General features: G+C 34.6%; 3 protein-coding genes across 5 annotated transcripts in view; 2 read left to right on the top strand and 1 right to left on the bottom strand.

Annotated features, from left to right (window-relative positions):
• Positions 1 to 787: 787 nt before the first annotated feature.
• LOC129790354 (toll-interacting protein-like) lies at positions 788 to 2,936 on the bottom strand. Of its 2 annotated transcripts, none has more exons than XM_055827832.1 (3): positions 2,777 to 2,936; positions 1,360 to 1,980; positions 788 to 1,286 (listed from the first exon to the last, which is right to left on the bottom strand). In XM_055827832.1, exons 1-3 carry the CDS (start codon positions 2,819 to 2,821, stop codon positions 1,080 to 1,082), a joined length of 873 nt encoding a protein of 290 aa, XP_055683807.1. In that variant the 5' UTR covers positions 2,822 to 2,936; the 3' UTR covers positions 788 to 1,079. The 2 variants fall into 2 exon arrangements, with proteins under 2 accessions (XP_055683807.1, XP_055683808.1); XM_055827833.1 differs by lacking the exon at positions 2,777 to 2,936 and adding an exon at positions 2,281 to 2,391.
• Positions 2,937 to 3,322: 386 nt separating this feature from the next.
• Positions 3,323 to 4,757, top strand: LOC129790358 (proteasome subunit alpha type-1-like). The gene is made up of 4 exons (XM_055827837.1): positions 3,323 to 3,428; positions 3,618 to 3,868; positions 3,929 to 4,088; positions 4,150 to 4,757. The coding sequence occupies exons 1-4, from the start codon at positions 3,426 to 3,428 to the stop codon at positions 4,564 to 4,566; spliced, it is 831 nt and encodes a 276-aa protein (XP_055683812.1). The 5' UTR covers positions 3,323 to 3,425; the 3' UTR covers positions 4,567 to 4,757.
• A 3,206-nt stretch (positions 4,758 to 7,963) lies between these two features.
• Positions 7,964 to 25,439, top strand: part of LOC129790126 (protein phosphatase Slingshot) — a 61,271-nt gene continuing 43,795 nt past the window's right edge. The window contains exons 1-2 of one of the 2 annotated variants that reach the window (XM_055827404.1): positions 7,964 to 8,363; positions 22,007 to 22,059. In XM_055827404.1, the coding sequence (XP_055683379.1) occupies positions 8,322 to 8,363; positions 22,007 to 22,059 (95 nt within the window). In that variant the 5' untranslated portion in view covers positions 7,964 to 8,321. Of the gene's footprint in view, positions 8,364 to 14,667; positions 15,224 to 22,006; positions 22,060 to 25,439 lie in introns of those variants that run through there. The other variant, XM_055827403.1, reaches the window with a different exon arrangement.

Raw genomic sequence — 25,439 nt, 5'->3', positions numbered from 1 at the left:
CACGGCTTTCCTGGCACTGAGAACACTTCAGCAAAGCCCATTTTCACTTTTTCACGGAAAAATATCCCCAAATATTGAGAAAATAATACGAAATGAAAAACATGTTGAGTGCACAGAAAAGAATGATGAAAATGTCGGAAGCATGCGTCAGAGAAAGACGAAAGATACAAAAATACATTAGTGGGAGTGAGAGGGAATGACAAAAAAATGTCAGGAAAAAATGTCATGATCATTTTCTCTTGACATTCTTTTCCTGCATAGCACCATAAAGCATTTATCAGTCGTTTACATGGAAAGTGAACTTATCAAAGGCTACTGACTTAAAAAGGAAACCATAGCCGTAAATTTGCTTTTTCCAGTTGCTAATTTCCGTTCCAGTCTTTATGGACAATTTAGACACATGATGTTCTTTTGCCAAGCGCCTATACAATTGTGACAAAATGTGTCCCGCATTTTTATGAATTTCTTAACTTCTTGCAAAAAGTTTTCAAATCGGTACACACTGAAGGAATTCATTTTCTTTTTCTATTTATTAAGTCCTTCTTCACACTAGTAGTTTCGTTTAGTTTCCGCATAATTTCTTTATTTTTAGTGTTTTCAGTTAAATATTATTTTGAAAAAGAGAAATATTTTTTGCAAAAGCTAAATAGCAAACTGAGCAATTTTATTATGCACGAAAATTAAAATTAAAAATACATTTTGGCAATGATTCATCCACATGAGGCACGAGATTTGTATTCTCATGACTCACTAAATCCGGGGGGTTCTCTCAATAAAGCTTCCCAAATCATGGTTAATATGACACAAAATGTTTTATTCTTCACAGTTAGTAAATTTTCTTCTCTCCCCTTCCTCCATAAATATTATTATTGATTCCATGCGCTGATCTCTTGCTGCAATCAATAGCTTTTAAGAATTGTTTTTTTAATTAGAATTTTTAAGTGAAACAGTGGAAAGTGAGGGGGTGTGTTGGCGTCCAATGGATGAAGGAAGCGTGTGAAGCCAATTTGTCATTCTTCTCATTTAGTAGGGGGTTCTGTGTGGAATACTATCTACGTAGGGGGGTCCTCCGTTTGCCTTCACTGGTCAGTCATTTGTAGGAGGGAATTTATGGTGCGATCTTTGTTCCCACGATTCGCCTCCCATACGGATTTAATGACCTCGCGATCTGTATTTGGGAACATTTCTTGGATCTGTTTGAGATCCTCTTCCGTGAGGGGTGGTGCAGCGACGCAGGGTTGCTGAGGTGGTGGTTGCTGCTGATGCGGGTAGTGAGAGTTGACAACCTGCCAGAGGGGATAGATTTGAATCTCATCGAATCAGGAGGGGTTTTTTGGGGAGGGGGGAAATTGTATCTACCTGTGGCTGCTGCGGGTGAACAAATACAGGCATAGGACGTCCAGTTACACTGGGTACCATAACAACAGGAGCTACGGGTTGGTACATGTAAGTCGTGGGTGTGTGAGCCGATGCAGGCTGGAAGCTTAGCACGAGATCAATCATGCCCTCAACTCCATCACCCTGCTTCCCACTCAATGGGTACCAATCCTCGTGTGTGTCCCCACGGAGTACAGCCTCGGGGAGTTTAATCTCCGTCCACGCAATCAGCTCGTCCATCGTGAAGCTACACTCATCGTAGATCTCCAGGGAGATTGATGCCACCCCAGCTGGGAGTTGACTGTGAACAACACGATTCCAACGGGGATTCTTCCCACCATTCGGATCAGTTTGTGTTTCGTAGACAAAATGCCCCACGCGGATCCGGACGTAGGGATCCATCCGTGTCATCCCGTAGTTCTTCACGAGCTTCGCCTGAGCCACAGTAATACTCAGGCGGCCCACAATGTTGGCTGGCATGTACGGCGAGAGGGCCGTCTGCTGCTGATACAGCGCCAGGGCTGCCTGACGGTCAGCCTGCTCTTGGATATCTCGTGGTGTTGTGATGCGCAGAAAATCACTCGATAGGGGACCCAGAACTGCCTGAAAAATACATGAGCGACAGAAATCAATCAGGTGGCTTTCGCAAAGTCCCCGTCATTTAGTCGTGATAATCGCTCTCTGTAATTGATGGGTATGGGAAAAGAAGCCACCGCTGCTATTAATTTTTCTTTTATGAACCTATGAATAAATGACCCTTAAAATGACACACCCTGTAGTTTGCAATATGAAAGGAAACTTTGCAATCTCTTGACATTTTCGCACCACACTGTAGTCACTTGAATTGGTGCAAAATGATAATTTTTTATGATTTTTCGCAACCAAATTAAATCCAATTTTAACCTGTTTGTTAGTTAAACATTCGCAAGGGTTTGTTCACCCGCGCAAAACTCAGGAATTTGCTCACAGCAGGGAATTGCGATAAGAAAATTGAGATTTTCCCAGAGAAATTTTCCTTCGTTTCAGGTAATAACTTGAACTTGATGGTATAGGGAGTGAGAAGGAACTAAAATCAAGAGGCACGATAAGGTGGGCAGTGTGGATTGATAAAGCCACATTATCAGGCAAGAGTTACTGATCCCCAATTTGTTGCAGGAAAACAGCTGATAAGGTCTTTGTGAGTGATTTTTGGGCGACTCCGCAAAAGCATAAGTCCATGACTAATCGGGGAAGAACGTCTCAGCAGTAGCAAAAAGAGTGAGAAATGCCCCATTAATTGGGCGGAATGGGGCGCTCCAGACAAGTCCAGACGACAAAAGAGAAGCCATTCAAGAGAATATTGCGCAAAATGCCAACACAGCATTTTAACACATATTTCGCATAGTCACAGTACTCTTACCCTATTCCATCGTTCAGATCTGCCATCAGTGTCGATTGTGGACATTTTCCTCGTCTAATCGTCACGGAAAATCACAATTTAATAAATAATTCACAGATTATTTTGGTTTCTTTGCGTTTTTGCAAACTCCGTGCCAACTACACTGAAGTAACAACACACAATTTGACAGTTTGTTGAAGAGAAAATGAGATGGATGACGTCGCTTATACTGTTTCACTCCCACGGAAGATTTTTTGCACTTTTTTCGCGTTTTCCGCCGAGTTTTCACGGGAAATTAGCTTTCTTGTGACTAGGAAGTGATACCGCGTCGATTGACGTTGGCAGTTCAAAACACTCAAAATTCGCGCGGAAAAAAGTCGTATAAAATGGACTTTTTAATCCGGCGAATTACTCACCCAAATTTTTACCGAAGCTCCTCGGAGCCCTCCAGAGCATTTCCAGAGTATGCCCGAGCCCCAAAAATGAGTTTTTTCCGGGAAAATTAATTTTTTACTTCTATGTATTATTATTTTACACAGCAGCTACAATTTATTACACGGTATTTAATTTTGAAAATTTTGTCAATTGAAAGTTGTTTGTATTCACTTCAGCGTGGTTTGGTGTTGTGATTACAAAGCAAGAAAAGAAAAGCGGTGAAAATTCATTAAAAATGGTAAATATTTAGTGAAAACTCCTTAAAAAATGCTCAATTTTCTTTACTTTATGAAAATTCGTTCAAATCTCCCCGAGAAATTTCAAATTATTTGAGAAAATCAAACATTTGTGAAAAACCTAACCTCACAATTGCGTGTGACTCGGCATTTCCTTGCAAAAATGTTCATTTTCACCCGATTTTCCGCAGTTTCGCAATCAGTACGACAGTGATGTGACTGTTTGGAGTCCCCAGGGGCGACTCCATCAGGTGGAATATGCCATGGAGGCCGTAAAACTGGGAACGGCCACGGTGGGTCTGAAGAATAAGGATCATGCAATTCTCATTGCCCTGAAGAGAGCATCATCCGAATTGGCGTCGTATCAGAAGAAAATTATTCCCATTGATGATCATTTGGGTATCTCCATCTCAGGAATTACAGCCGACGCAAGGATTTTGAGGTAAATTGCTGTTAGAAGGGTTTCCGGGAAGAGTTTTCAGGGAGTTTTGATTCTTTCCAGCCGGTACATGCGTCAGGAGTGCCTCAATTACAAGTACTCCTACGATGCTAATTACCCAGTTGGTCGTCTGATCACAAACTTGGGGAATAAGATGCAAGTTTGCACACAGCGCTACGATCGACGCCCATACGGAGTTGGTCTCCTTGTTGCCGGCTACGATGTGAGTTTCTTTGGCATCTTCTCTTTGAATCTTCTCACTTAAAGAGGTTTGTTTGTTGCAGGATTTGGGCCCACATGTCTTCCAGGTGTGCCCCAGTGCAAATTACTTCAATTGCAAAGCCATGTCAATTGGTTCTCGCTCCCAGAGTGCCCGTACGTACTTGGGAAAGCACCTCAATAGTTTCCCAACGTGTGATCTCAAGAAACTCATTGAGCACGGGCTGCTCGCCCTCCGGGATACACTGCCGAATGAACTAAATCTCACGGAGAAGAATGTCTCCATTGCAATCGTGGGCAAGGGGACTCCCTTCCAGATTCTCTCCGAGGAAGAGAATAAGACGTACTTGGCTGCAATTGCACAGGCTGGACCCTCGGCGAGGGAAGCTCAAGCTAGTGAGGCAGGAACTGATGCTGGAGGTGCTCCCTCGGCGTCTGGAGACGCGGCCGAAGACCCTTTAGCCGGATCAGCGATGGAGTAAGCGGGTGGACTCTATCGCCGTCCAGTGCTTCATTGCCTCCCGATGATTTTGACGAAAGGATTGGCTAATGGGTGGGGATTTGTTGACGTAGGATGCACTTCCGGACGACAAATCCCCACCCGTGAGAGATTTTGCACACAATTTCCGTATTTTACAGCATTTTTGAAATTACAATTTTGATGGGCATCAAATATTTTGTTTTTTTTTGCATGATTTCCTGATTCCCGCGATTTTGACGATTTTCCGGACAAATTTTTTTTTCGGAATTCTTGTAAAAAGTTGCTGAATTCGATATTAAAATTTTTCGGTGAGTTATTTTATGGTTTTTTAGTTGATTTTTGCGAATTTACTGATTCCTTTTGCAGCTAATCAATCTTGAGGGTCTTCTTAAGCCCATAAAACTGATTTAAGATGAAAATTCTAGCGAAAAACTTAAGAAAATTGCGCAAAAACGGACGGGTGTGAATAACAATTTTGGCGCCGAAAGTTAACTTTTCAGAATTAGTTGGTATACCACAATCGTGGCATACCAAGTATTGTAATCATCGGAAAAACCGACCACCTCAGATCGGGCTCAAACTTGGTATGAGCACGTTTTAGACTTCCCACATTACGAAAATGGTGGTGGAAAATTTTTGATCCGGCCGGCCGGCCGTCCTGCCGGTCGCCCAAACTTTGCCTTATATCTTAAGAACGGTAACAGATAGAGATTTCCGGTTTGAAGTTTTCTATAGAAATGTGGGTGTAAAATTTCATTTTTTCACATTTTCAAAATTCAAAATGGCCGCCGTCCGCCATTTTGAAATACCGTGAACCACTTCCCTTATAGTTAGAGGTCTGAAATTTTAGTATGTTGTAGTGCTCAGTGAGATGTTTTCATCAACAAATCATACTTGAAAATCGGTCAAGCGGTTTAGCAAATATGGCGGCCTAAAGCAAAAAGTGTTTTTTCAATATAATTCGAGAACGGCTTGACCGATTTTGACCATCTTGGTATCAAATGAAAGGTATTGAGAAGCCCTACAACAGTCTAGAACATTCCAAGTTTCAAAAACATCCGCAAGAGGCGCTAAAATCGAAAACAAAAATTGCCTAACTTTAAGGGGCAATATCTCCGAACATCTGTTATAGATTTCCTTTAAATTTTGATATGTTGTAGCCTGACTCAATATCTATCATCAGTCCGAAAATGAAGAAAATCTATGTCTCCGTTTAGAAGATATAGCCATTTGAAAAATTCTTGAATTTGAAAAGTTCTAAGAGCCATATCTCTTGAACGGTCTGTCCGATTTTGCTCAATTTGGTATCAAATTATAGGTTTTGCAAAACTCTATAACTTTCCGAAACATCAGAAACCTCTAGAACCATTCCTTGTGGACAAAAAGTGCAAAAAACTGTTTTGGTAGAACAAAAATCCGCCATTTTGTGTTCTGGAGGTGACCTTGAAATGTATCGCAATATACATCAGATTATAGCTTATTTCAATAGCTTTCCATAACTAGTCAAGAAATTTCTGTAGGTCTAATAGAACTTAAGATATAAGCATTTTAATCTGTCAAATTGCTTAATTTTACAAAAAATCGACTTTGCCTACTAATACTACTCACAAATTAAATTACAACGCATTGGCTCAGAACAGAAGGCCGTGTCTTTTGGTTGACGTCTTCGCGAAGCAACTTTTTGGAAGCGACTTTTTTGCGAAGACATAACCTCAAAGCAACTTTTTTTTGTGCAAAAAAGTGAGAAATACGGGGAAAAATGCATTGCAGTGCCCCCGGAGGGCTTCCCGTATGCTCTTGATGCATTTTTCAGGTGAAAATTCGCACAATTCTTTTTTTTGTCACAAAAATCTTTCGAAGCAACTTTTTTGGCACTTGGAGGCAACTTTTTGGAAGCGACTTTTTTGAGGAAACTTTTTGGAAGCGACTTTTTTGAGGAAACATTTTTGAGGAAACTTTTTGGAAGCGACTTTTTTGAGGAAACATTTTTGAGGAAACTTTTTGGAAGCGACTTTTTTGAGGAAACATTTTTGAGGAAACTTTTTGGAAGCGACTTTTTTGAGGAAACATATCCTCAAAGCAACTTTTTTTTGTGCAAAAAAAATTGAAAAATGTGGGAAAAACTGCATTGCAGTGCCCCCGGAGGGCTTCCCGTATGCCCCTAAAGTCAATTTCCACCCGAAAATTCGCACAGGAACTTGAGGGAAGTCATATTTGCAATTTCGTAAAACATTTTTATACACTCAGATTTTGGCCCAAAGATAACACAAGGAAAAGCCGGGTGATGAAAAGGAAGTTCCTAAGATCCCTTAGAAACTTCCTGGTGCAATTGGCAGTCATCCTGCTGAAATTCCAGGCCCTTATGGTACTTTCCGGGCACACATCATACCGTTCCGGAAAGAAAAAAAGTGTATTAAAAAGTGTACGAACTTCAAGTTCCTGTGCGAATTTTCGGGTGGAAATTGACTTTAGGGGCATACGGGAAGCCCTCCGGGGGCACTGCAATGCAGTTTTTCCCACATTTTTCAATTTTTTTTGCACAAAAAAAAGTTGCTTTGAGGATATGTTTCCTCAAAAAAGTCGCTTCCAAAAAGTTTCCTCAAAAATGTTTCCTCAAAAAAGTCGCTTCCAAAAAGTTTCCTCAAAAATGTTTCCTCAAAAAAGTCGCTTCCAAAAAGTTGCCTCCAAGTGCCAAAAAAGTTGCCTCGAAAGATTTTTGTGACAAAAAAAAGAATTGTGCGAATTTTCACCTGAAAAATGCATCAAGAGCATACGGGAAGCCCTCCGGGGGCACTGCAATGCATTTTTCCTCGTATTTCTCACTTTTTTGCATAAAAAAAAAGTTGCTTTGAGGTTATGTCTTCGCAAAAAAGTCGCTTCCAAAAAGTTGCTTCGCGAAGACGTCAACCAAAAGTCACGGCCTTCTGTTCTGAGCCATTGACTGACCCATCCGCGTTGTGGTATACCAACTCTAATAACTGGACGCGTTATGATTGACTTTTCTTAAGAAACCTTTCCGAATTTTTACTATTTCTAGCCTTACTAGAAACAGCGGTTCATTTTGACTGCGATAAACGTTTCTAAAAGAAAAATCTAAGGGAAAATGCAAGAAAATCCTGAAAAACTGAATGAATTGAATTTTGGCGCCGAAAGTTTTCTGAATATTTTTTTTAATCATCCAATTATCTGAAATCTCTCCGTACTGAGCCCTAATCGATAAATCATGGCTTCCTGAACAAGAAAAACCATTTCTGGACGAAAAATAATGCGGAAAACACGAAAATTTTTGCAAAAAACCACAAAATCTCTTTTCGAACCTTTCGGAATGCCCTAATGAAAATCACGACAGGTGCGCGTGAATCACCCCTTGGCACATCTCAATGTCACTTACCTCTGACAGTGGTGTCAAAGGGATTTTTGACAGCTGGACGTTTTTTATTTTCCACGCATTTTGGAGCATATTTTTTGCATTTTCCGCGAAAATTTGCAGTGAAAACGTGTGGAAAAGTGGATAGGAGTGCAAAAGGACAGTGGGGGTGTGTGAAAAATAGCAGGACGGATCATTTCCGGGAGTGTATTGGGTGTTCTTTGTTGAACGTGGGGCAAATGGCGGGTGTAGCGCGCAAGAATTTGTGACTAGCCTTAGCCTCTCTGGGTAGAAGAAAATGCAGCTGGAGCCGTGACGGATGTGCGAGAGTATTTGAGGGGGATTGCATAAGAGACGAAGGCGTCCGGACAACCGGACAGTGAGACACCATGGCGCTGCTAACAATTCAGCGAGATCCCCGAACGCTGCTGGTGAGTTTTTTCCACACGACCGACCTCCTCACATTCCGCGTTTCACTTCCTCTTTTGGCCATCCATCCCCAGCGCCAGCCCATGCGTCTCTTGCACCGCACACAATCCGCGGCCCCACGGTGTGTGTGTGTGCTGCATTGCCAAATAAGGCTGGGTGGGGCTGTCCCGTGCGCACGGGGCCCCCATGTCATGGAAATTTTCCAACCCAACATCCTGTGGCCATCCGCCCCAGGTTCCGCACTCTGGGAGCATTTCGTGGCACCCACACCGTGGCTAAATGGGCATGTAAATGAGCGCTCCCCAAATGGGGGGAACACAGCAATTCGTCATCCTCCTGACGACGCGTGATCTCTAACGGGAAAAGCTTTTTTTGCACTGGGTACATCTTGGGCTGACTCAGTGCGAGAGAGCCTCATTTGAGGCGGACCCCCCTTTTTATGGGCAGACGAGCAATATTACTTTTAATTGCTCACAAGAAATCTTTTTTTTTTGCTCTTCTGTGGCTCCCCGGGATGTGGGTCATTCATCCGTGGAAATCTTCCAAAACTTCTCTCACAAAAAAAAATCCTTCTCCAGCGTGGGTTTGTTCCGTAAAAAAAAAACGAGAAAAGAATTTAATGAAAATCTTCTTCGAAGCATCTGAGCAAATATTTTGGTTTTTAAATGTTTTTTTGGAAACCAATTGGAAAGTATTTCTCGGTCACACTTGATGGTTTCTTATTGAATTCTTATTGCCAAATTCGTTTCAGTTTGAGCGATTTTTTTCTTCTTACGTAAATATTGGATTTTTCAATTTGGGTTCCAAAACAATGAATTGAATTCGTAGAAATGTCTGTTTTTTTTTCGGGAAAAAATATTCAAGATCTCAAAACATAATTTCTTTCATCCGTGTCGCCTTCCGTATTTACCTATGGAATTTTGGAAAAAAAACCCCCACAAAATAGGATCAAGTATTGGATCTAAAAACGCTAAAAAGTAAATTGATGTCATAAACAAATTGTAATTCAAAATGTCAAAGGTTTGAAATAAAGGTCAAATTTTCCAAAAAAAAAAAAAATCAAAAGTCAGAAAAAAGAAAATATTAAATGTTAAGAAACAATCGTAAGGTGCTTAAAAATAAAAGTTTAACGTTTGAAATTAAAGAATCATAGCTAAAATAAATGTCATATATTCAAAAAGAATCGTTAAATGTCAGAGAAGATATATCAACAATTTGACAGATATACGTCAAACATTAGAAAAATTGGTAAACGTTAAAAAAAAATGTCAAACGTTTAAAGGAAATGCCGATTATTTGAAAAAAAAATTCGTCGAAAGTAAAAAGTACAAGTTGAAGTTGAAAAACAAATGTCAATTATTGGAAAAAAAGAATGTCAAACGCTAGAAAAATACGTCAAACATTTGAAATAGATGTCAAATGTTAGATAAGTAATGTTATACGTTAGAATTACACGAATAAATTGAGGATTCTTTTTTTTTAACACTTAACGTATCTTTTCTAACGTTGAAATTAAATATTAATATTAAATTTAAATTAAATATACGTATTTGACGTCTCTTTCTAATGTTTTACTTGTTTTTTTTTTAATATTTAAATTTTTTCTAACTTTTGACGTTTGTTTGACGCTTTTTTCAATATCAGGAGTTTTTTTTTAATACGTTTGACGTCTCTTTTCTAACCACTGACATTTGTTTCTTATAGAATTTTCCAAAGTCTGACGTCCCTTTTCATACGTTTGACGTTCCTTTTTTATAACTTTAATGTTTTTTTTTAACGTCTGACTTTCGTTTTTTTAATTTTAGCTTCGAGGAAAAGTATTCCTATTTTCTGACTTTGACATTTTTTTCTGACGTTTGAAATTTTTTGTTTCATTTAGAAATACCAATTTTCATAATTTTATATGTAATTTTTGTTATTGTTAGTCTAAAAATAATTATATTTTTAATCTTAAAATTAAAATCTGAATTGCCTGAACCTTAAGGCTGTTTAGCCCCCCAAACATTTTCCCTATCTGCGCCACTGTTAAGTCAGTTTTAAAAAGAAGAAAAGATTAATTCGAACGACCATTTAAGAACTCAAACAGATTTTCTCTTAAAAAAAAAAGAAATACTTTATGGCAATATGCCAATAAGACTCCAACCAAAGTCCACTGCCTTTTAGTCTGGGGTGTGTTGGAATGACTAATCGATAATTATCCATATATAGATCTTTTGGGTATACTTCTGTAGGATTTATTTTAATAGCTTATTGGAAATTCCAACCTTGTGTTCAGATTTTGTTTTTTTTTTCAGAATTTCAAACAAAAAGAAATGTTGAATCCAAATAATATTTTGAACGTAAATTTATGTTTTTTATCTCTGAAAAATGCAAAGTTTATCGTATTTAATGACTTCATTGTCATTTCTTTTAGTGCTTTCCTGTTCAAGTAACATCTTAAAAGATTAAGAAAAAAAACATAAAAAAGGTGTTCAAAACAATCTAGTTTATGGGATGTGCAAATTGCTCTACTTGTAAAGCTAATCGATTTATTTTATCAAGTTTCCCATTTAGAGGCATAATAAATCTTAGCTGCTAAAACACTAAGAAAAAAACTGAAGAGAAGTAGTTACGAAATATTTAATCACTTCATTGCTGCTAATTAACCCTTTTTTGAGTGCTGATGTGTGTGCAATTCAATAAGAAATTTTCCATCATTAATTACTTCATTATTACAAAAATTTGTGTTCTTTTTCATGAAAATTAATTTTTTCCTTTAATGATTATTTGCCTTAGGCGTGAAAAACACTCAATTTTGCTTTACCTCTTTTGTTGTTTCTTTAAAGTTTTGAAAAAGAAAATAATTTTCACATTTGTTAAAGAACATTTTTCACAACTGATATCCAACTTAAGTGCAAATGGAGGCAATCTAATTATTGGGTGCAATTACATTGAGTGACTCAACGTTGGAGTAATTTTATTTGAAGTTTGTTTCAATTTAGTGGTGTGAGGTGGGAAGTTAAAAAAAAAAACAGCTCTCCGACTCTTTTATACAAATTTATAGAGTGAGAAATATTAATAATAATTTATTACAAAAAAAAACATTTTATGTGAATTTTAGAGTTTTAATTTGTTTGCAAAATATTGCTGGATTCGTCATTTTTTTTTATATGGAGTTTATATGAGTAATAGGTTTTAATTTGGGTAATAATCACGGGAAATTCATTGATTTCTCAACATATTGTTATTACTAATTCCGAAATCAATTTACCCCGTTTTCTCTTATCAATGCTGATACGATAAAAAAAAAGTACGGCCATTTGGGTTTTCCAACGTATAGGAAAATAAATCTTTTATGTTTTGCTGTATTTTGACGAATTGTTGAAAGAACTGGGAGGGAAATGACAATGCCATGTTATATATAATAATTATATTTATACGTATAATAAAGCGAAACTGTTAAAATATGGCATGCTCTTTGTTTTCATTATACAAATAAAAGATGAAAAAAAAACAACAAAGAAGCTGCAAAAGGGAAGACTATTCAGTGTGTGTAGTCGTTGAACTATTTTTACGCAAATCATTTAATTATGTTGAATAAATAAATTGTATTTAATTAGTGTTTTAACCCAATTTCAATGAAAACATCTTCAAGCACAAAGTAATAATAATACCTACATATATAACGTCGAACATTGCTCTTAAAGGGGGGAGAAAAGATGATGTTTGTGTGATGAATTGAAATAGAACACACAGTGCGGTCTGGAGAGAACTATTCAATTAGAATAGTGATAAGTTGGGTTGAGCAAGAATGCGGGGAGTAAGCGGGGGAGGACTGTGTGTGAAGAATTACTTGGGAATATATACCGTAAAATTGCTCAAGTTTATCCATTAAATCGGCGATTTTTTGACCAATTATCATAATTTTCAACCAGCACAATGTCTCGCTTCGATATTAGAATATTTTTGCAAAGTCATCAATGAAGAATATTTAATGTTGTTAATTTTTCAATTAAAGAACTTTCGTTATTTTCAATTTAACAATTTCCCTTGAACCAAGTGAACAAACCTTGAAACCCAGTTTGACCCTCCTTTAAAGACTTAATTTGGGTAGGCACACAAGAGGATAAAGAAAAGATATAAAATATAGAAAAGATATAAAATTAAATTTTTAAAGAAAATAAAGAATGTTACTTACCTAGGAACCTAGAGGATCAGACCTAGGAACCTTAGGGGATCCTTAGGAACCTTAGGAGATTCAGTCCAAGAAATAAATCCTCAAATGAAACATTAAAATGTGGCGCCCTTAACAAGGGGCCGCCACAAGGGCTTTGGTCAACTCCTCCAGTAACCTCACCCTCGTCCTCGTTCTAAAACTACAGAACACTTCGCACGCACAGCCATACCCGCACAAGGCTGAGCTCTGTCTGACTCTCTCTACACTCGTCAGCACTCTTTGCTAATCTCCCATCTAATTACTCTCTCAGTGCTCTCCTATATTCTCTTGTGGATTCTCTTATTCTCTCGCCTATTTGAGGGTTGTAACCTGGAGGCAGAACCCGTTGCCAAGGGAAGAGCAGCCGTTACAGTTACCGCCAATCTAAGGGTACTCACTCTGTGAGCTAGGTTAATATTCGCTGGATAGTGAGTCGGGTGCTACAGTAAGTTTAAAATGTAAGCTCTATTTTTTTTTTGGTTTTAAGTCCTCTGTAGGGTTGCTATAGAAGTTCCAGAAATGGTAGATCCTACGTCCGGTAGTTCTATGGTCTAGTCTAGATGGATTAAGAAAATTTCGGCATTTTGATTAAGTGCGTAAAGTATAAGAAAAAGGTTAAGAACGGATGCTAAACGAATCGAACATGCCAACAAAGAGACCTAACTGAAAATCTATTCTATGGGTTTTCTTCAGAGGAAATTTTTTATATATTTTTTTTATGAAGATTAGATAATAAATTGGACTTGTGAGATAAGGGCTGAAATTCTCTTCTAATCCAGGCTTAAGTTTCTTAAGTCTGGTTTATGTTTTCTTAAACATGGTTTTCATTTCTTAAGGCTAAGTTCGGCTGGCTCTAAGTTTTTGAAGTAATTTCTGCCATTTTACATTACTTTGCTATTGTTTTCTATCGTTCGATGTTTATTAAAACGTTTGGAAATTCCAGTTTAGATTCTTTTATTGAAATTTTTAATATGAAAATAAGTTTTCCGTTCTCTAATGAAAAATTGAACTTTCTGAACGTTCAGAACTGAAAGCTCTTCAGACACCTAGTCATCATTTCTAGCTATGTCGCTCTGTCGTCCCTTGGTAATGAAAACGTAAACTACGCAACTAGAACTATTCGTTTATCGAGGCCCTGAAAAAATGAAAATTACCTATGTACATATTCAAAAAATTCTAAAAATTAAACAAATTAATTAATTTTAAAAATTCTATTAGGAATCAATATTAATCTACATCGCCTAAAGAATTCGAAAAAGTCATCAACCCATTAGGAAATTCCTAAAATCAATTTAAAATAATTAATTTTCTGATTTGATCGTGAAACTTTACACGATATTGGATTCATAAAATTCATAATATATTATTTCGCTGGTTTCTGGAATCTTCGATTGCTTTCCATAAAATATTGATTGTAAACATTGACTTCTATTCATTTATATACAAATAAAATGTTTAACTGGATGACAATTTCAGTGTAGGTCGACTATTACAATAAAAATATGGGTCAATTGAGACATTAGTTGTCTATGAAATAGCTAAAGTTTAGCTTTAATGGAAGAACTTGGACATTCTTACAGTATGAGAGTTGAGATGAAGGTACTTGAAGATTCTCAAGATGATTCTTCTCTTAGTTTTTTTTTGCCTTTACTGTGTTGTGTGCTAATACACAAATGAATGCACTATTGGCTTCTTTTCTAATTGACTTGATGAGCTCAAATGGAAGTAATTCTGCAAAATGTTGAAGTAGATAGATAGATAGATTGAATGAGAGAGTGAGGAATCACAATGTAAGTTTTGTATATAAAATTGTTTTGTATTTCTTCTATGTACTATATATTTGTAAACATTTTATGCTGTTTGTACTATATGTGTGTGGATGAGCTGAAAGAGACTGCGCGCAGCAATGTCGTCGCAATTTTCCCCGCAAGCAAAGTTGACGAGCTTTCCCCCCGTTTGGCGTAATTTTTTTTTGTATGTTGAATTGCTCTCTTGCGCTCGCTTGTGGCTCTGTTTGACGACTTTTGTGCCGAAGACGGGTGCCTCACAAAGTCTGGGGTCTCCACCTCACAGTTTCTCTGCGATTCTCGTTGGCGTTTGATGATTTTCTCTGTCGCTTCGGTCGTCTTTTTGTATAATATAAAAGTTTTGAAAGAAAATTTGCGATAAGTGTTGATGGATTTTAGGGTGTGCTGTCTTGTTTTCACTCCACGGCATACATATCATGTCAATTTTTTGTGTGTGTGTGTGACTGACAAAAAAGGACAAAGTTACAAAGAGGATGTGATTTTATATGAATTGTCTCTTTTGGCTCCTACATTTGGGGTTTTCCTCTGTCGATGAGTGTGTAAAGTCCTTTGTGAAACTTTGCAAAAAAAGAAAAGAAAAGAAGATAGGTACATATAAATTTTTAGTGCTTTGAATGCCTGTGAATTGAATAAATTGAAGATGCTGGATATTCTCACGCCAGTCAATCGTCAAATATCTGTGGCATGGAAATGTGAAATAGATCACGAAGACGGAAGCAAGAGTACGACGTCTTCGAGGCATCGGGTTAAGCATGTAATCAACTGGTGGCAGAAGATACTTCCCACAATGACAAATGCACCAGACAATTATCGTCCTCGTGACCTACATCACTCTTGGAGTAATTTAGCAAATACCAATGTGAGTCTCTATCAATGGGTTTTGTTTGTGGCGTCAATTGATCCGACATTTATAAGTAAGAGAGCTAATTCTGTGGATACTTGAGAAGCTCTCAATGCCTCTATGTTGCTTTTGAAGATTTAAACGACACACAGCATATTATAGGCAAGGCATTTAATGAATAAAAGGCATTCGGCAGACAACTTGGCGTTATGACTATTTTTGGTGTAACAAGAGGAGGAGATGCGAGAGAAGAACATATATTGGAGACTTTGTGTGAGAAAGAATGGATGAGGCAAGAGTGTCGTGCATTTGGGTTTTTTTCTTCATCTTCTCCCTATATTATGCTTCTTGTCTTTCCATACATTAATTTTCATGTTAACTCCAAAGACATTTTGCCGTCTTATAGTGCCAAATATAACCATCGTGTGTTGAAGAAAATATTTTTGCAAAAGGAGACACACAAATGAGACGATTTCACTTTTAGTGTGGCATCAACAACCTTTAGCGGATGCTACTGTTTTCACGACAATTTTCACGATCCAATGGAGAAAATTACTTTTGCGCTCGCATTTAATATTTCTTTTACTTTTTTTTTCGCCACACCGCACTTCCATCGTATCTTATCACAATTAATTTGATATCTAAGAAAGCTTGTTTGATTTTCTGTCGTGTGTACGATATAGAGGAGAAATGATAGCACACAACTCTTGGGCAGTGTGAGGAGATAGTATAAATCGTTTACTCATCAAAGTCTCTCAATGCAGCTTTTCAAAAAAAAAATGAAAGAAACATTATATTAGATTATACGTTCAAAGAAATCATGCACATGATCAAGTCATTTTTCTTATGAATTTATATGGGTTTAGGGCCAAATGCGCGGAGTTATTCATTCAAAGAGGTTTTTTTTGTAATGAAACAAGAAGATTATAGGTCAAATTCTAATAAGTAAGATTGGAGTATTGAGCAATGTGAAAGTGGGATTCCAATTGAAGTGAAGGGCGTTGGTTAATAATATTTCTTCTGTGCAAGATAAAGCCATAATGCTTAATGAGTTTTGCAGCTTCCATGCTAGAAGAATGTAGATCGCATTGAGTAGTATTATTTTGCAATTAAATACTAATCTCTATAATCCCTAATACTTTGCTTTTGCCCAGTAAAAAAAATGAAATTAAAATATTTTTTGTTATAGTAATTTCCGATTAAGACAACTATAAAGTTATTAAGATTAAAAAAGGCGGTAATTGTAAGGCTCAAATGCAGTGAAAGTAAATTCATTGCAATTAGCTTAATTACGATGCTTTTTAGTACTTTAGATGATGTAGGTAGCAATAATTGAGTGCAAGTTATGGCATGAAAAAACCCTTGTAAAATGCTAGAGTCAGGTTTAGGCAAGTTTTCTAGGTCTGGTTTTGCTCTTTATTCAATTTAGACGTGTTGATCTTGCTTAGAACAAATTCATATTAAACTTTGGCTGTTTAGAACATAATGTGCCCAAAAAAAATTAATCAAAGTTGTTTTTTTAATTAATTTATCTATTGTTTTTTAAAAAATGCTCTAAAAATTGATAAGAAAGAACAATTTAGGACATGAATCAATTATTTAATAAGTGTGTTGCTTTCGAATTAGTAGGTTTTGACAATTTTTTTGTCATTTTGACAACTGACACATCTAACGTTTGACGTTTATGATGCGTTGAACGATTTTTCAAACATACGTTTTATAAAACATGGAAAGAATTATTTTTTAAACATTAGATTTTCTATCGTTAGATGCTTTTTTTATAGATTTTTTTTCTAACGTTTGACATTTCTGCACGATTTTTTTTCAATCCCACCTCATCATCCCAATTTATGCTCAAACGTTTAACGTATTTTTTTTTTTACAAATGTTTGACCTTTCTTGTCCGAAGTTTTCGTTGCTTTTTTTGGCTTTTGATGATTTTTATTCCCCATTTTCGTCGAGGCGTCGAGATTTTGACCAATTCTCGACCCATCCCTGCCGACGGATTTACGAAAATTTTCCCTATTTTCAAGCGATTTCTCTCGTTGCGTATTTGATTATTTATGACTTTTATTTTTAAGCGTTTGAAAATCTCTCTTTTGATATTTCCTCATGTAATCTTTATCATAAAAACAATCTCTTTGACTCCTAATGAAAATTGTTAAAACTACCTGAATTTATGAGGGTTTTTAGACACTTAGTATCTTCCTTTCTAGCTACGTCACTGCTGAGAGTAACCTATATTACTATGACTGAAAGCTTTAGTATTTCTTTTGTTTTTTGTTAAATTAATGTTTTATTTTGTATGGCTTCTTGAAACTTTATTTGAGATTGATTTAGAAAAAAATCTATTAGTCTGTTTAAAAGTTCATAAAACTTTTCTTTGTAAGGCCGATTCTTCATTATTTGAAAACGCTCCATTCGTTGAGCAGATATACTTAAAATCCACCAATTTTAACAGAATCATAAAATTTCCAAATAAATTCATGAATACAGGAGTAGGGGAAGTTCTTGAAATTTGAGTTATACCACAACGCAGCTGTTGAGAAAGTTGAGAACCATTTTTTCTTCTTGACTTGTCATGAGTTTAATTTTCAAGATCAAAGCGCAATGAATTTTTGAGTCTCTTTGTGAAATAATAAAATCAAAAACAAGCCACCTTGAAAATTAATTGAGGAGTAAACCGGAAAATCTTCCTCAAAAATTATAACATTGAGATGTCAAGTTGAAGTGAGAGAGAAAAAACCTCATAATATCCTGTAAGAGTCCATTAAACTCTCAAAGTGATTTTGAGTTTAAAAAAAAAGAGAAGGAGATTGTATATAAATAATAGAATGTTGGTATTTTGTGAATAATGGCGAAGAAGAATTGAATGAATCTTCAGTTGAGAAGAAGAAAAAAAACTAGTCGTGATTGAAAGTTTGCAATTTCGTGCTTTTTTTGTCTATTCTTCCACTGAAATACCATCCATACAATCTTCTTGATCTTACTAAATTTATGTATTTCACAATGTGCAGTATGTAGTATGCTTTGCTTGAGACGATGTGCAACTTGTTCCTAAAGTTGTTTTTAGAATTTAATGGAAAATATTTTAAAAGGTTAATAAAGTTTGCTTTATAATGTGTTTTTGTATTTTATGAATGATTTTAATTGTCCCCAAAACTGAGATTTTATTATCTTGGAGGGCACTTCTTTGTCTTTACGGGCTCTCTTGAAGGTTTTTTTTTGTTATTTATTTCTTTGTCTCTCAACCTCCAAGGCTTGTCTCGTCACAAAATCTCTTGTTTCAACTCAGATGCACCAAATTAGTTCTCTATGCCAAATTAAAGTCCAAAATGTAATTTTCATATCAGTCTCGTCAAAGTTGAGTCATTGAAAATTGTAGGCTTTTAGGTTACAAATTTGTAGTATTAAAGCAAAATAGTTTATCTTAATGAGATTCTTCGGTAATCTCATCGTATGTATCTCTCTGCTACACAAAATTTCCTCGTTAATGTATTTACCCAACAAACCAACTCTGTATTTGGAGTAGGAAATTTTTGGATGAAGAAGTATTACACACATTATTATGTTTCTCTCCATCTCTCTATTTTATGGCTCAATTGCCAATCTACTTTGCGATCAAAATATGATTCATTATTGACTGAATAATGATACACGATAGAATATAAGTATGTATGTGTGTTGTGTTATGGTTTTTATGTGAAGAAATCCGACAAGATATGATAGAAAATGAGAATATCAAATACAAATTGCACAACATTATAACTACTACATATTTTTACCTCTCCTCACAGTACTCGGCAAATTTTTATGTAACAACCACCGCAATTAAGTGACAATTGCATGGTGGAGAAATTGCCTTTTTGTCCCCCATCAGTAGCAATATATCGCTCGTCATTGTGTTTGATTGAAAAATTTTTCCATTTCCAATCTTTTGTTGCTCTCGAAAAAAAAACCATCTAATGCGCAACACATTGAGGTGATTAAATGGATTCTTTAGATAATTTTGATGAAAATACCTCATCACAACACTTTCTAGTACGTCGGTACATTATAGTGTAGACGGTGGATGTTCCTTTTTCCCACAACATCAATATAAAACGGCAAGTGTTTGTATATCAAAATAAACATAATGCTGTGAAAAAGAAAATGTTGCAATACTTTAATGTATAATCGATTCTATTACAAAATACTGCACAGTAACAATGTTATTATTAAATGTAGAGAAAAGAGAGATATATAGTACGTATGTACATATAAAAATTAAACATTTGACATACATGCGTATAATTTTTCTCTCCCTCTCAATTGATGTTATTATTCCATTGTGATGAAAAAAAAAGAGTTTAGAGATATCGTGACTTTAAATTGGAAATGACCGTTTCTAGTTTTATGGTTTTACTTCATTTAAAAAAAATATTTAAAGTTCGATGTGATGGGAAATCATTTCTTTTTTTGAAAATTCGCAATGTTCTCGAAGATTTTACGTTCTCTTAAAAAAGAAATTGTAAGATTTGAAAGAACTAAAAATAAGTTCCTATTTATTCTCCGTTCAAGAAAATATTGCACTTAAGTTCAAACCCCGTAAGCAAATAGAAACCAATGAAAATGCTTTACCTGAATTTATTAGCCAATCAAGTTCAGAAGTCTTATGCAGATTCTTCTTCTTATTCATTTTCCTTTCATTCTGAAACAAGGGGCATTTGTCAAAATGAAAATATTTTGTTTTCAATTTAAAAAAAAAGAATCACAGCTAAAAAAGAGGTAATAGATAAGAAACAAACACACCAAAATACTAAAGTTTAGTCTATAAAATGTTCTAAATTCAAGCCCAAAAAAAACGAAATTCGTCTTGAAAGTACTAAATTCAAGCTGAAGACAAGTTGATCGATTTTCAGCCCTAAAAAGTCTCAGATTGTGGACCGAAAGCCTAGAAAGTACTAAAAAGTAGAGTACTAAAATTCAGCAGAGTACTAAATTTAAGCGGAGTACTAAATTGAAACTTAAAAAATATTAAATTCAGGCTTTAAAAGTACTAAATTTAACACCAAAAAAGTTATTCGCTTTTCAGCACTAAAAAGTGTTAGATTGTTGACTAAAAGTCTCGAAAGTACTAAATTTAAACAGAGTACTAAATTGAAACCTAAAAATATTAAATTCGAGTCTGAAAATAAGGAAAATATTAAATTCAAGCGTTAAAAGTACTAAATTTAACCCTAAAAAAGCTATTCGGTTTTTCACAAAATGTGAATAAAATTTTATAAAAAACAAATATCTAGAGTATCTTGGAGGAAACGGTCATATCACGCTCACTAACCGTATTTTATATATGGTAAATTATGATGAAGATGTTAGCGAAATGATTTTATCTCACATGATGGTGGTATTATGTTTGGGAAATAATGGGAATTACTTAATAGATTTTTGCACATTCATACACCCCGGTGTAATGTACAATATATATTTTAAATATTGCATAGTCGTGTCTGGTATTGTGTGGGAAATGCTGATTGAATTATTGTGTATAAGTATGTATTTTTTTTATTATTTCATTTTGTAAACCATCTATTTTGGTATTTTATTGAATGGAAACTGACACGAATTCGGATGAAATTCATGGTTTTTCTATTCTTTATTATTAAAAAGAATAATATATTAGAAGAAATGTGAGATTTATTTCATTGTGTGTGATTTAAAATGTTTTAAAATATACATGTTATTCTGAAAACCTTTAACGAAATCACCGATAAAAATCTCAAGGGAATTAAAATATCAAGTGAAAGATGAAACTTAACGTTGTTTGAGTGATTTATCTTATTGAATCGCATCAATGACTAAATTAAAGTTCAGTGACGGGAATTCTTATTCATTGGGTTTACGTTGGGTATGACTAAATAACAAAAGAGTTGCAGAAAGGAAAAGTTTTATCTATAAATCTCTCGTTCATGTTTTCAGACAGATTCAGCTTTAATTGCAATCTATGTGGTGTAATCCTTATAAGTTTTATTTCATTCACCACTCTTACGTAATACTTCCTCTCTTTGACTTTCACTCCTTGGAGAGCTTACAGAACTTGATAAAAGTAATCCTGAAAGTTAATGTAGTAGTTCTTCCTTATAGAAATGTGGTGCTGTGGCCACAGAATGGCCACAAACTATTAGTTTTCTCTTTTAATTAATTGTTTTCGTTTTATATGGGATTGAAGGATTTAGAAGGCCCTAAAATACTTTCAAAAATTTAATTCTTTTTGTAAAGAATTTGAAAAGAAAATTCTTTTGCAATTAAATTGAAGAAATTTAATCAATATAAGAAATTGGCTGTCTTTTTAATTTCGAAAACTCTTATCCTTCCTGAATCGATATTCATTAATGAAGAAAAGAAAGACCATTTTTGTTTCCATAAATAGCAATATAGAACAAAAGATTCTCATTCAGTCACTATATATCCACACTTCAAGGCATATTATCTAACAAAAAACTGTGTCAATTGTCTCAAAGTTACCATACTATTATAAATACTAGTGTGAGAAAAAATACATCACGTATGTATATCTATTATGCAACAATATCCAACCTCAATGGTGAATAAGAAAAAAATGAATAAAAAAGAGATATAATTACATTCCCAACAATAACACTGACAAGTGATATAAATTTCCTGTACAAATCCTCTATTTGATAAAAAAGGCAACATATTTCAATGGAATAATACTTCTCAAGTTATTCAATATGTATTTTTTTTTTAAATAATTCTTCAAAGGGATTTTTATTAAAGAAATTTTCTTTTCTTTCATTTTAGGAATCAGGCAGCAGTGGGCAAGATGAGGAGGAAAATGTGAAGACGATAAAAAGGTATTTAAAAAAAAAACATTCAAAATTTATTATTATATATAATTTTTATATTATAACACAATACCAAAATTTATGATTGCATACATAAGATGGTAACCTTCAAGTTTTGAAAAGTTATCAGAGCACAACGTTTTGTCCAGCGTTGAGTAAATTTTATGATGAATATTTTTGTTGTATGTACATTTGTGTCTCGGCGACTATACAAAGAGAGTAGCAAATCATATCAAGGCGACACATGGTGTTTAAAATAACATTTTCTCACAAATATATCAAAAATGATGTATATATTTCTCGGTGATTTAGAAAGTAAACGGGCAGGAATTTTTTTTGTTCGTTGTATTTTAATAAATTTTAACTTGATGTTCTCGCAATTTTTACACGTCAAACAGTGTGTTGACAGATTTTTTTTCTTCTTCATTGCTTCTCTAATTAATTTAAAACACTAATGTGTAAATATTTGGTGTGGTGCACAATCGAATGGGTTTTATGGCCATTAGGCCGTTATAAATGGTGTTGTCTTGCTGCGATGAACGCACAATTACAAGGTGCTGGAGTGTGGATGGAAGCAAAAAGTCAAAACCTTTTACTTTTTTTTTCTTAAATGTTAAAGTAAGAAAATAATTTATTCAAACATCGACCCAGAGGAAAAAAATGATAATAGAAAACACAATAATATGTGGAAGAAAACATAGTCGGTCTACAGTGCCAGGGAAAAAATTTGAGGCGGATTTTCACAATTTTTTTTTTGGCCGAAGAAAATGATTTTGCATTTCTAAATGATGAAAATTCGAAGAAAAGTCCCTTAAAGACATTAAGACAGATAAACTTACTTACTTTTATCATAACAAAAATTAGCACAGTGAACAGGATCGTTGTCTCGCAAGTTAAAAGTCTTAGGTTCAAATCTCATCCGGGAATAATTTTTTTCTACATTTTTTTGAAGTATATTTGGGAATTCTTCAACATATTCGATCACATCAGTGATACACAAGTATATTACACCCACTTTTGTAACTCGAAAAACTCGAATGGAGTTAATATTGATATATTCTTTTAACGGAAAATGAAAGTACCTACAAAAGAGGTGAGGCATTTTAAATGACAATTTTATTCATTGATGCACAGATTTTGCTTTCAAACGTACAATGATGGACTTTAAGTGAATATTAAGTTAAAAATCTCATGCATAATTTATTGTCAATTACTGCTGCTGACATTTATAGTTATAGAAAATAAAATAAAAAAAAGGAAGACAATACTGTAAAATATTATTCTTTGTACAAACACAATAATTTTTTTTTTTTTGAAGAAAATTTCACATTATTATTTTAATGTACAATAATATAGAGAAAATCGCAAATCATTCTTTTTTCTCTCTTATGATGAGATTCAATTCTTGTGTTCCCACCTGTGACTTGGCCATAAACTTCGAATAACACACAGTGAAAAGAATTTTTTTTTGTTATAATAATTTTAAAAATAGATTAAAACTTATTTCGAGACTTCTTTGTGCGTGAAATAACTGCGCGCGGGACGGAAGAAGTGGAAGAAAGCAAAAATAAAATGCGCTTCAATGTAGAAAAAAAAATAAGCGGAATTGCTGTATGATGAAATTCAATTGTGTCGTACGTCACAATTTTCTTTTCTCTCTTTTGCCAACACACCTCTGCAGAGAATTGCCGAAGAGTCGCGTAGCAAAATTGTATAAATTCATTGTCATACATTGATCACGAAAAATAAAAAGAGAAGAATGAGGAAAAAAAGATTTACAGTGAATTTGCTTGAAAGTGAATAAATGCTTACATTTTATACAATTTCACTTATCTTTTTCAATGAATATCGTATAGGTTGCTGATTTATGCTTTGTGTACATTTTCACTGTGCACGTTTTGTGCTGATTCGGATTCCGAATCAATGGGGGTTTTATTTGCCATATGGGATGAGGGGCGAAAGTGACCAGAAAAGTCCCATTGAAATGGGTAGCCTTTTACAATAAAGTGTTTCTGCCAAAAAATCAGTTTTTTTTTTCTTTTTTGGAATAAATGTCATCGTTTTGTTTATTCAGTAGGGGGATTGCAGGTCTCATAAAAATTCTCAATTTATCTCTATTCGTACCAAGAAATCATTTTTTTCGGGCACTTACGGTGGCATTGTGTTGGCGAAAACGGTTCTCATTTATACCGACTCATCGTACATAACATAGGGTGTCCCAGGTTATTAGACGCTAATTAATCAATTTTTTGACTAAAATTTTTTAAAATTACTTTTGAAGAAACTTGAAAATTAAAGTTCATTTTAAGATTTTTTTACGGTTTGTTACAACTTTTCTAGCCTTTCTTTAATTTTGGATGACTATTTTCATAAGTTTTTTTTTATTTAAATTGGTTCTGTAGATTTTTAAAAAAAAACTTTTAAGAAATTATCAAATCGGGGTCCAAAAACTGCCGTTGCTATTTTCCAACTCGAATATAGAAAGTCCTAAATACTTAAGGTCTGTTGTCGTAAAGTGCTAAAACGAATAATAAAAACTTATATAGATCGAATAGGTAACGAATGTTTCCTTTAACCAAATTCATTCGATTAATGTAAAAAATATGTATTTTTCCCATCTAAACGTTTAACCAATTTCTCAATGGCTGATTGTTTTTCAGTTTCATGTTTTTTTTTTAAGTATGTACAAATAAAACTATTTTTTAATAAACTTTTGGGCTAGTGGCTTTCGAGATTTACATATTCCGGAAAAACATTGTTTTCTCTTTTTGGATATCCTGGAAAGAATTTCTTTCGTATTTCTAACGTATATGTTTCTAAGAGAATGTAAAATATTGCTTTCGTTTTACAAATACATAATTTTAAAATTTAAAAAAAAATTTCATGCTTTTACAATTGCAACTACTGGACATAAATCACTTAAATGATACAATTTTTGAAAATTATTTTCAAAAACCTAGTATTGGCAAAGTCTAAAAAAGTTACAAGCAGACAGAGTCAAAACGGAAGTCAATCATAACGCGTCCAGTTATAAGAGTTGGTGTCCCACAACGTGTAGAAGTCTGTTTATGCGTTGTAATGCGATTTGTGAGCAGAATTAGAAGGCAAAGTTGATTTTTTTTGTGAAATTCAGTAATTTGATGCATAAAAATGCTCATATCTCAGCTTCTATAACACTTACAGAAATTTCTTGACGAGTTGTGGAAAGGTCTTAAAATAAGCTAGAATATGGGATAAATTTTGATACTTTTCAAGGTCACCTCTAAAACACAAAATGGCGGCTTTTTGTTTTACTAAAACAGTTTTTCGCATTTTTCGTCATCAAGAAATTGCTGTAGAGGTTTCTAATGTTCTAGAAAGTTGTAGAGAATTGCAAAACCTTTAATTTG

This window comes from Lutzomyia longipalpis, chromosome 2, assembly GCF_024334085.1.
Source record: "Lutzomyia longipalpis isolate SR_M1_2022 chromosome 2, ASM2433408v1".
Taxonomy (NCBI): Eukaryota; Metazoa; Arthropoda; class Insecta; order Diptera; family Psychodidae; genus Lutzomyia; species Lutzomyia longipalpis.
Note: the sequence above shows the minus strand (reverse complement) of the source record. Positions and strands in the feature narration are given on the sequence as shown.